The sequence below is a fragment of the Gadus macrocephalus genome, chromosome 12 (assembly GCF_031168955.1).
Source record: "Gadus macrocephalus chromosome 12, ASM3116895v1".
Classification (NCBI taxonomy): domain Eukaryota; kingdom Metazoa; phylum Chordata; class Actinopteri; order Gadiformes; family Gadidae; genus Gadus; species Gadus macrocephalus.
Window position 1 is genome coordinate 6,491,229 of NC_082393.1, and position 11,001 is coordinate 6,502,229.

General features: G+C 44.9%; 3 protein-coding genes across 5 annotated transcripts in view; 2 read left to right on the forward strand and 1 right to left on the reverse strand.

The window, feature by feature from the left end:
• tmem45a (transmembrane protein 45a) overlaps positions 1 to 11,001 on the forward strand; it is a 58,588-nt gene that overhangs the window by 23,620 nt on the left and 23,967 nt on the right. The gene's annotated exons all lie outside the window — the stretch shown is intronic.
• Positions 3 to 6,918, forward strand: traf3ip2l (TRAF3 interacting protein 2-like). 3 transcript variants are annotated; one of them, XM_060067689.1, is made up of 10 exons: positions 3 to 1,458; positions 1,691 to 1,792; positions 2,309 to 2,952; positions 3,236 to 3,278; positions 3,383 to 3,444; positions 4,199 to 4,296; positions 4,456 to 4,524; positions 4,765 to 4,881; positions 5,360 to 5,434; positions 5,768 to 6,918. In XM_060067689.1, exons 2-10 carry the CDS (start codon positions 1,737 to 1,739, stop codon positions 5,912 to 5,914), a joined length of 1,311 nt encoding a protein of 436 aa, XP_059923672.1. In that variant the 5' UTR covers positions 3 to 1,458; positions 1,691 to 1,736; the 3' UTR covers positions 5,915 to 6,918. The 3 variants fall into 3 exon arrangements, with proteins under 3 accessions (XP_059923672.1, XP_059923673.1, XP_059923671.1); XM_060067690.1 differs by having other exon boundaries at positions 2,312 to 2,952; XM_060067688.1 differs by lacking the exon at positions 1,691 to 1,792.
• Positions 8,390 to 11,001, reverse strand: part of wwc3 (WWC family member 3) — a 34,951-nt gene continuing 32,339 nt past the window's right edge. The window contains exons 22-23 of the mRNA XM_060067687.1: positions 10,491 to 10,618; positions 8,390 to 9,248 (exon numbers count right to left, since the gene is read on the reverse strand). Coding sequence (XP_059923670.1) covers positions 9,182 to 9,248; positions 10,491 to 10,618 — 195 coding nt within the window. The 3' untranslated portion in view covers positions 8,390 to 9,181. The remainder of the gene's footprint in view (positions 9,249 to 10,490; positions 10,619 to 11,001) is intronic.

Sequence of the window (11,001 nt, forward strand, 5' to 3'; positions counted from 1 at the left end):
CAGTCTAAATCTTTTAAAAGCTGAAATGAACTCCGAAAAATATATATGCGTAGGCCTACATCGACTAAATTGTTAACCCACATTTAAGTATAGTATGTTTTTGAACGTGCACTGAACGCCAGCGAAACCCAATACGTATTCCGTTGGCAGGCTGGTGTAGTAGCAGGCTATATTTACCATATAGGACGGACGGAGGGGTGGAGCTACAACTGAACTGGGCGTGCAAAGTTAATGTTGTGTGACGTAAGCACCGCTCCTCCAAATTCTACACATTGAATTGATCTGGAAGCAACTGATAAAAATGAAAGACTGAATTTTGGCAGCAAGGCGAATCAGGACTCACGTTTTTTCTGGTTCGACTCTACTTGGAATCACCTGCTCTCTGATGAGGCGATACAGCGCGTCGTAGCCTACCTGTTGGACCCACGAGGAAGTCTAGAGGTAAAGGCGCCGATGACTATTGTGCCGATCAAGTTGTTTATGAGATACATCGTTTTTCTTGTGATGAACTATTTTACTCTTTGGGATGTGCGTTAACCTACTTCTAGTTCGGTTAATAGCCTTATTCATAAGGCTTAATGCATTTATGAAAACCGTATGCGCCTATTAATGCAGGGCTGATGATACATCATAGGCGGCAGGGACCTGACAGTGGTCAAATTTGTGAAATGTTGACAAAGTTTGTCATATCGTGATTGTGATCCAGGTTGCGTGTCTGCAGAGGTGGGGGATTTCTGTTCCTCCGTTTGCACTTTTAAGCGAGAAGATGGCGAGAAGATGAGATACAGGATGTCAACAAATTATGCTACGTCTGAAACTGAATTCAAAGAAACATCAGTCACAACGTTGTTTCTTTGAAATTTGGAAACGGCGTTAAACTTTTAAAAGTGAAGAATTTGCACCAAATTGTCTTAGACTGAATTGCGGTCATATTATAGGTTACAGGCTTTACCTGTTGGTTGGTCTGAACTCTCAGGGAGGGGGAGGGCTGGGAGCTGTCACCATGTCACCCATTATCACAGCTCATCTTCGTTCTTTTAGTGCTTGGTCTTCCATAATTTCCACTTCTCTCGTCATGTGCTCGCCAATGAACGTTGAATGCATACATTTCAAACCGTACTTCAATGGCTTCACACCAATCCTGCAATTACAAGACAACGCGTGAATTCAACCGAAATCTCTTGACTTTACCTATAGAACCATTTAAGGCTCATTAATAGGCTCCCATTGATGCGCATATTTTACGTGCTTATATAATAAAGGTAGCAGACACCTTCCACATGTGTGTTCCTGTTGCTAAATTAGAACAAATATTATTTTGCTGTAAAGTTAATTTTCATATCGACCCCTCTGGCCAGTAAAGGGTTTTGCTGATTGACCTGGACACACATGGATGTTCGACGGGAAATCCCTGATTATGTTGTCTTCACCTGTCTGTCCCACCTCATCACCCAATAGGTAAATATTAAACACAGTAGCTCTACACATATAGACAACACGTTTAAATTAAGCGTGTACATTTCTAAGCTTTGCTTAGTCTATTTAACAATTCTTCATGAAGGCTTATTATTAGGCCCCATTGATTTATGATCATTGGTCCATATAAATAACTTTCAGAATAAAAGAGGTGGATTACGAATCTAATTCCACGATTGTGTGCTCATTATCTTTTACACGATTTGCCCTGAAGGTAATTCAAGATACCAGTTTTCTCGGCACCTGCACGGTCGAGTGCAATGCTTCACTTTCCATTTAAAAGTGTTATCGACCATAAAATAGAAGGTCATGCATGGTATGTACTTTTACTTGGTATTTAAAAAATGTCTTTCAACAGCAGCCATTTTGACATGTCGGGTACACACAGGTTTGATAACATTGACTATGAATCTGTTCCATTTAGGTAACCATTTAGGTGTGGCTCACTCAATAGAACGGGACTATTCTAAATATAAATTATACCTTCGTACCTTGCTATGACAGGTAAAAATGGGGGCTATGAAAAGAGCTTATTCCAAATGATCTGAATATATATATATATATATATATATATATATGTATGTGTGTGTGTGTGTGTGTGTGTGTGTGTGTGTGTGTGTGTGTGTGTGTGTGTGTGTGTGTGTGTGTGTGTGTGTGTGTGTGTGTGTGTGTGTGTGTGTGTGTGTGTGTGTGTGTGTGTGTGTATGGGGGGGTGGGAAAGTTGTTATCGCCTGAAAAAGAGAGACAACGACCTTATTCACCCTGCGACTTGAATCAACATGGCTGCTTGCTCAACGAGGCCTGTTGTGTTGACCCCCCCTGACCTTTACAGTAGCACCAGACGCCCCAACACACCGCAGGAGGACGACGAGACCATGAGCCAGCTCCAGAGTGAGGGCGGGACCGCCCCGGGCCCCGCCTCCCGCCCCTCCCACGCTCATCACGGCAACGGGTGCGACGGCGACCCCAAACACCCCGCCCACCACCCCGCCCACTTCCTGTCGGAGTTGTACTGCAGCTCCTACCCGCCGGCCCACCACCCGCACCAGCCTCACCCCCACCACCCCACGCCGTTCCCCAGCCGCGCGCCGGACAGCTCCTGGGGGCCCGGTACCCACCCCAGCTACGCCAGCAGCGGCTGGAGCGGCGCCGGGTTCCCGGGTCGCCCGGCCAACTCCTGTCTCAGCGGCAAAGATTTCTCCCGCCAGTCGGGGGAGAGCGCTTTGTACTCGGCGGACAATAGCTCCTCGCTGCCGGGCCGCTACAGCCCCAGCATGGGCAGCCTGGAGCAGCCGTACTCGCTGCACTCCAACCACCCCTCGCCAGAGCTCTACCACCACACCATGTCCCCCTACTACTGCCAGCCGCCGGGGCCCGCCTGCTGGGCCCAGTGCCCCCCAGAGGCCTTCAAGAGGGGGCCTGCCTTCGCCCACCAGATGCCCATGCTGGTACCCCACCTGCCCTACGCGCCCTTCTGTGAGTGTACTGCTGTCCACGTCGTCGTAGAGCAGGCCTTCTCAGCGCCCTGTCATCTTTGGACCCAAAAAGCATTGGGGATCCTTTCTTTGCGCTCAATGGTTTTCTGAGGGCTTCTGTGTGTTGTCAGACTGCGACCCACCTCCAACTGGATCGCGACCCCTTTGGGTTCCAGAACCCATTTTTTAAGATCTTTAGATGTAGGCGCTGACTGTGGTGAATTGATGCGTCATTTGTCGACCCAGCATTAACACTAACCGTTTCTCCTTTGTGATTGGATAAGATCCGAATGACACCAGAGCTCGAGGAGTTGGTGGCATGGACCAGTAAGCTTTGAAATATAAATTATATACAATACACATTCAATCATTAACATTCATTAAGCAAACCCTTTACAAAAGCTTTTTATCTGGTCATTTCCACTTTCCAGTCCCAACGACCCAGCTAAAAAGGAGAATACATCCAATAGCAGCCAACTATCCCCAGAACAGAGTAAGTATGCGCTACGAGACAGGGGGTTAGCGATCACTTTCATGGGGGGCAAGAATTCAATAATCAATACTATGAGTAAAGTCGGCAGCTTCTCTGCACACCCTCGTAATGTCTGCACATGACCTGGATTCAGCAATTTCCGCTGAAATCGTGAAACTTAAAGGGGACCTATTATGCTTTTTCGACTTTTATGACCTAAACGTTGTTATAATGATTGATAGTCATGTTTAACCATACACAAAAAACGATGTAGATTTTCGGGAAACTCTTCCTCTCATCTGGGCGCTTTCGGCCTTCTCTGTCAACGCTCGGTTTCGTCCTTCTCCGCCCCCTCGCCCCCCTCCTGCCAACCCAACTCCGTTGTGATTGGTTACCTTCCTTGAAGCGCGCGTGCGGGCAGATTTGACCAGGCATATGGGGACGCTGCAGGAGTGCCTCTACGTAGATGATTTCCCGGAAATGTGAACAAGTGAATGCCAAACGCTGTCCCGAGTGTTTAGCGCTCTGCACAGCCACCCCAGACTGTCAGCAAGGAATACGTCGAAATGCATGTACGTAATTTTTTGACACTTTAGTATGGTTAAACATGACTATCAATCATTATAACAACGTTTATAGGTCATAAAAGTCAAAAAAGCATAATAGGTCCCCTTTAATGACTTCATTTCATAACATTATATATGATAAGATTTGTTTTTTGGTACTTAACAATTTCCCTGCTGAAAGAGATAGTTAATTGGTGTTTCCAAAACAGGGAAGGTGTTTGTAACATACGAAGCTGACAATGAAGAACACGTCAACAAGGTCATCAACTTTGTTGCCCTGTTGCGACACAACGGCTTTGACACACACGTGCGTACATGCTTTTGTATTTGTTATTATAAATGGAAATAGAAACGTGGGATATGGGCTATAACTCTAATTAAATACCGTTCGTGGTGCAGTTTTTTTTTTTTTCCTGTTTCTGAGCCTCATGATATTTTCTAAATGCTGTTGCTGGATTGGTCCCAGATCGACATGTTCGAGCAGCAGTTCAGGAGCATCAGCAAGATAGACTTCATGGAGCGCTATCTTAGCGAGGTACGTCCGCACGCTGCACATCAGCAGCTCAACCAGTTCGCCCCGTGCAAAAAAACACAGACGAAAGCTAAACCCATGAAGGGATAAGCGTTGATTTACTGTTTGAAATCCACAGTAAATCTCCTGATTTTGTGTGTGTGTGTGTGTATGTGTGTGTGTATGTGTGTGTGTGTATGTGAGTGTAATTCATAAACTGTGCCTTTTTATAAGCATACTCCCCTCCCCTCCTTCATCACACAGAAGGAATATCTGATCATCATCATCATCAGTCCAAAGTACTACGACACGGTCAGTGCCTCTCCGTTTGGCCTGGAGAATGACGAGAGGACCCTCAACACGGTCTACATCCACAAGCAGGTAGGCCAACCGAACGACAGGCCTTCCGCAATTCCGCAAAATTGTTTATCTGTTTTCATTACCCCGCCCCCCCCCCCCCCCCCCCAACCTACAATACTTTTAAAGTCACGCCGCTATTGTTTTTGAACAATGGTCCCACAGCTCAGATGAACAGCAGTGGCTGTTTCAACACTACGAAGCAAAAAAAAATACACTCAACTTATCTTATAATAACGGATGGTTCCAGGCCATGATTCTGACTCTTGATCAACTTTGTCACGCATTTGTCATGAATACTACCTAGAATACTGATAAGATTGTAGCACTGTTTTAAGGAACAGTAACAGTGCTAACATGGCATTGATCAAGATGTTGATGATCATATGAGACATATAACCGCATTAAAAACAAATAAAATAAAAGGATTAGTTTCCCAGCCTTTTAATGCGTTGCCACCTTCAGGTAATGCAACTTAAATAATACTTCTTTTTTTTATCAGTTACAGAATGAATTCATCCAAAATGGCAGCAAGAATTTTAGATTCATTCCCATCATTTTCCCAGGGGGCAGAAAGGTAATTACAGCATTCTTGATTTTAAATCAACAAATAGTGTATTTGTATTGCCATGGATGCAACTTTATGTATCCTGCCATTTAATGGATTCTAAATGGTGTCTCAACCCACTTGCATTCTATAATAGTAATTTCCTCTTTAGTGAAACCGTAAACAGTATAAAACAGGATATTTTATTAGCTTACATCGCTATTTTTTTTTTGTATGCATTTTACCTCGACAACATTTAACTTGTGATGTGTTACTGTTTAAATACTCCCTCACTACATTGATATGAATGGGTTGAACCCATGGAAAATCAAACTAATCTCCACATGTGTTCCCCTAATGCAGTGCCACGTTCCCACCTGGCTGCAGAACACTCACGTGTTCAGCTGGCCTCGCGACCTGGACGACATCATCCGGCGGCTGATGAGAGTGGAGAAGTACAATCCCCCCGGCCTTGGGCCGCTGCCCACCATCATCTCCAGACCCATCTAGACCTACCCTCACCTCCAGACCTACCCTCACCTCCAGACTTACCGTCACCTCCAGACCTACCCTCACCTCCAGACCTCCAGACCCATCTAGACCTACCGTCACCTCCAAACCTACCGTCACCTCCAGACCCATCCAGACCTACCGTCACCTCCAGACCTACCGTCACCTCCAGACCCATCTAGACCTACCGTCACCTCCAGACCTACCGTCACCTCCAGACCTACCGTCACCTCCAGACCCATCTAGACCTACCGTCACCTCCAGACCTACCGTCACCTCCAGACCCATCCAGACCTACCGTCACCTCCAGACCTACCGTCACCTCCAGACCCATCCAGACCTACCGTCACCTCCAGACCTACCGTCACCTCCAGACCTACCGTCACCTCCAGACCTACCGTCACCTCCAGACCCACCGTCACCTCCAGACCCATCTAGACCCACCGTCACCTCCAGACCTACCCTCACCTCCAGACCTACCGTCACCTCCAGACCCATCCAGAGCTACCCTCACCTCCAGACCTCCAGACCCATCTAGACCTACCGTCACCTCCAGACCTACCGTCACCTCCAGACCCATCCAGACCTACCGTCACCTCCAGACCCATCTAGACCCACCGTCACCTCCAGACCTACCCTCACCTCCAGACCTACCGTCACCTCCAGACCCATCCAGAGCTACCCTCACCTCCAGACCTACCGTCACCTCCAGAACTACCCTCACCTCCAGACCTACCGTCACCTCCAGAACTACCCTCACCTCCAGACTAGGGCTGGGTGATTAATGGAATTTTGATCGCGATTTCGATTTTAGCGTCAAACGATCACAAAATTAACATAATCGAGTTTTTCGTTTATTTTTATTTTTTATTATTTTTATTTAACGTTTTATAGAAAGGGCAGAACAGCTGTATACATATCTGTATATTATTTTAGATTAGAACATTTTCTTTTTGACCATTTTGTGTTTTTTTTAAGGCGAAATTTCCAAGTTCTGTTACAAAGCTTTTTTTGGGAGAGACATGCAGAATAAATACATGTTTTCAAACTCAAAAATAATCGTTTCAATAATAGTGATTTCAATATTGCCCAAAATAATCGTGATTATGATTTTTCCCATAATCGAGCAGCCCTAAACTAGAGCCATCTAGACCTACCATCACCTCCAGACCCATCCAGACCTACCGTCACCTCCAGACCCATCCAGACCTACCGTCACCTCCAGACCTACCGTCACTTCCAGACCCATCTAGACCTACCATCACCTCCAGACCCATCTAGACCTACCGGCCCATCTCTAGACCTACGTCACCTCCAGACCCATCTAAACCTACCGTCACCTCCAGACCCATCTAGACCTACCGTCACCTCCAGACCCATCTAGACCTACCGTCACCTCCAGACCCATCTAGAGACCTACCGTCACCTCCAGACCCATCTAGACCTACCGTCACCTCCAGACCCATCTAGAGACCTACCGTCACCTCCAGACCCATCTAGAGACCTACCGTCACCTCCAGGCCCATCTCTAGACCTACCTCCAGTCTCCATATCTCCATACCTATGTCAACTCTTTACCAAAGTATAAGACAAGGTTCAACAGTTATTTGTGAGCCAGGAAACCTGAAGAACTTCTTTGTGTTTGACATTCGCCTTGACTCTGCCCTTGGGTTGTTTGGTCTGCTACTGGTTGAGCAGGGATCCCTTCTGCTCTCAGGCTTTGAAATGTGAACTTATTGTAGTTCCTAATATGCTGGGAACTGAGCTTGTTTGCCGCATGAGTGCTAGCATGGCCAAACATGATAATGAACGCTGTTTGAGCAGTTAAGATTCATCCTCAGTTTATATATATTTTTAACCATTATATTTTTAACATTACTTTGTATGATAAAAAATCAGTTTAAGAAGTTTATATAATTAAGTTTGTTTGCTAAACAGGAATACTGTTTCGGTTTCCAACTGGTTATGTTTACCGTCACATTTAAAGATGTCAATTTACTATTTTACAGATTATTAATCACTGTGCGGCTTCCCCCCTTTTGAAACACTAGATTGCATCGTGTAAAGACAGGATCATAAGCAAAAATGTTCATAGCTGTACATCAACATTACACCGACAGCCATACACCCATTAGAAGGTTGGCTGGGAAGCAGCAGCTCTCATGACAGGCCAGGACCTGAAACGGGTTGGCCTATGCACATTTTTGCGTAGAATTCTTTTGGCCTTAAAGCACACTGAAAAAAAAAAAAAAAGTTGCCTTGGAGATGTGTCTACAGAAAAAGATTGAAATCTCCCCACTTCTAGTAACTTGCTGGTGGTGGCTTTTCTTCAGCGGCTTCAAACAGGATGCTGAGCAGAAACATTTTGGCTGACAAAGCTCATTTGAGGTAGGCCGGCACAGCTCCAAGTAGGTCAACAGGGCCTGTATGCACCGCTTCAGTTTGACACACAGAATTAAAGAGGAAACCAAGCACTCGAGTTTAATAGGTTTATCTTCACAAGAGGTGAACACTGCAGACGCAAATCTTAGTACAGTGTTTCATATATATTTTTATATATATATCTGTATGTTGAAAGTACATGAAAATAATTTTAATAAAAGGACAAATGACATCTGTAATAAGTGGATTACAAAGTGACAATGTATGTAAATACCTCTTCCGAATTAGATATCAGAAAACAAATAAACAAAGAGAAAAAATAATCGGACAATAAGATCCATTTTTTTGTATGTAAAAACACTGAAGTGCTATTTGTTCAAAGCTAAAAAATAAAATAAAATACACTTAAAAAGCAGGAAGCGTTTTAATTTCCTTCAAGGAAAAGTACTATAAAATAAGTTACAGTACAGCAAATGGTTCCCGGCTGGGAGAGCAGAGAGACAACAGACAGAAGTAAAAGGTACTGTTGTCCCCGGACAGAGACACGGGCAAACAGGCTGCTGTCAATACTGTGTGTGGGTATGTTTGAATTTGATCTACATGTTTGTCTGTGCATGATGCCTGTATGTATTCGATACACGTGTGTGAGGGTTGTTGATAAGTATGGCCACACACAAACGCTTAGAAAAAAAGGCTGAAACATTTGAATCTGCCAGTACATTTCCTGTGTGTGTATATAAGAGAGGAGAGAGGAAGAGAGGAGAGAGGAGAGAGGAGAGAGGAGAGAGAGAGAGAGAGAGAGAGAGAGAGAGACTACACGGTGTACTTCATGGGTTTATAAAAACTGACGAATACTTCATATTAAGTCACATGGTACACAGCCGCTCAGACGTCATCCGCTGGCAGTGTAGGAACGTGGAACCTCGGTCTGGTGAAGAAGGCCATCTTCTCCCTGGGAAAACGAAAGGCAAACTGGCAGTTTTATCCTCCATTTTAAAATCACGTCCATCACGTGCCTTATGCAATACCACTATATATCATATCAAAATGTCACATCAACCAGCTTAAAAACACGTGGGAAATATATATCCCTCGTGGCTTGAAACACATCATTGAAAGCTATGTGAAACATAAGATAATATCCATCTTATGAATCTGCCATTTTAAGGCACATTCTTTTGGACAATCATTAGCTGTTTTGTGAAATGTTAACTGCAGTATATGGTGACGACAGCATTAGACAATAATATTGAATTATGAATTATTTTCTAGACAAACAAATTTTTTTTTGCACACAAATTCTAGTTTGTGTGCAAAGGACTTCAGAGGGTAACTATTTACATGAAGCTACCTAGCCCGGGGCGAGAGTCCATGGGATTAGCAACGCGGCAAATTACTATCCCTCTAGCAATGTAAATAAAGGTTCTTAATCCCTTGAGTTTTATTAAACTATCCCTCTTCAACCAAGCCAATCGACTCTCAAGCTCTACTTCCAGTCACACCTGAAGTACACTAAATCCTTTCCAAGAGCAGCGTAGTGTAAACGCAAACTTAAAGATAGTTCCTCCGGTCCAGTTATTACACAGACTAAGTGCAAATTCAAGTGAGAGCAGGCTATCGATACTGGTTTTGGGGGTAGGGTGACACCCAGCCAGGGTTCAAGGTCAAACCCCCAACCTGCAGAGTCGAGCTGCAGGCAAAATGAAGCAAAGATACCCTGATCCCTAACGATGTGTGTCTCACAAAAATACTAAATCACATTAAGTTAGATAGAAGTATTTCCACAACGGCAACACAGTTCAGGATTTAATGTATTTGCGTCATGTCTCGTCACATGGTAAGGCTAGCATTCCCAAATTTCGAAGGGTATCCCAGAATGACTCAAGCATTGGTTGAGGGCAGGAAGGTAAAGACAGTACACTTTGAGCCCTGTGTCTTAACAGAGACAGACTATGATGGACATCTCTACAGGTGCATAAGCAAAACTGCATCATGGGTATTATATCCGTACTGCATGCCTACAGATGCATCAGCACAACTGCATCATATTATATCTGAATTTCATGCTAAGCTGGGCATCCTGGAGTTTAAGGGTGAGGAGTCAGGACGTTTAGGAGTCAGGAATGAGGGTGAGGAGTGAGTGTTAGGGGTTAGGGAATAGGGTTAGGATTGAGCAGGAGCGACAGGCACCGACCTGAACGTATGAACGGGGAGCGGCTCCTTCTGGCCTTGTCCTCTCATCTGAAGCACCTCCTTGGACGCCTTCCTCAGCCTCCTCTCTGCCGCCTCCTCCTGCCGCTGCTCCTGCTGGCTTTGGTTTGCCTGTGGAGCAATTGGATCTCCTCAGAACCTCCTATACCATTGACTAAAAACACACAGCAACTCCTCCTCTACAGTAAACAAAGAGCACCTCCTCTGGCATTAAAAGCATAGCACCTCCTCCTCCACCAGTAAACACACAGCACCTCCTTCTCTACTAGTAAACACACAGCACCTCCTTCTCTACTAGTAAACAAACAGCACCTCCTTCTCTACCAGTAAACAAACAGCACCTCCTCCTCCACCAGTAAACAAACAGCACCTCCTCTACTAGTAAACACACAGCACCTCCTTCTCTACTAGTAAACAAACAGCACCTCTTCTACTAGTAAACAAACAGCACCTCCTCTACTAATAAACACACAGCACCTCCTTCTCTACTAGTA

What these genes read in the sequence shown, in the direction of transcription:
- traf3ip2l (XM_060067688.1), top strand. Translation starts at nt 1,394, where the DNA reads ATGTTCGACGGGAAATCCCTGATTATGTTGTCTTCACCTGTCTGTCCC. An exon ending in GGAGTTGGTGGCATGGACCA is followed by an intron (nt 3,279 to 3,382) that starts GTAAGCTTTGAA and finishes TCCACTTTCCAG; the next exon opens with TCCCAACGACCCAGCTAAAA. An exon ending in CCAACTATCCCCAGAACAGA is followed by an intron (nt 3,445 to 4,198) that starts GTAAGTATGCGC and finishes TTTCCAAAACAG; the next exon opens with GGAAGGTGTTTGTAACATAC.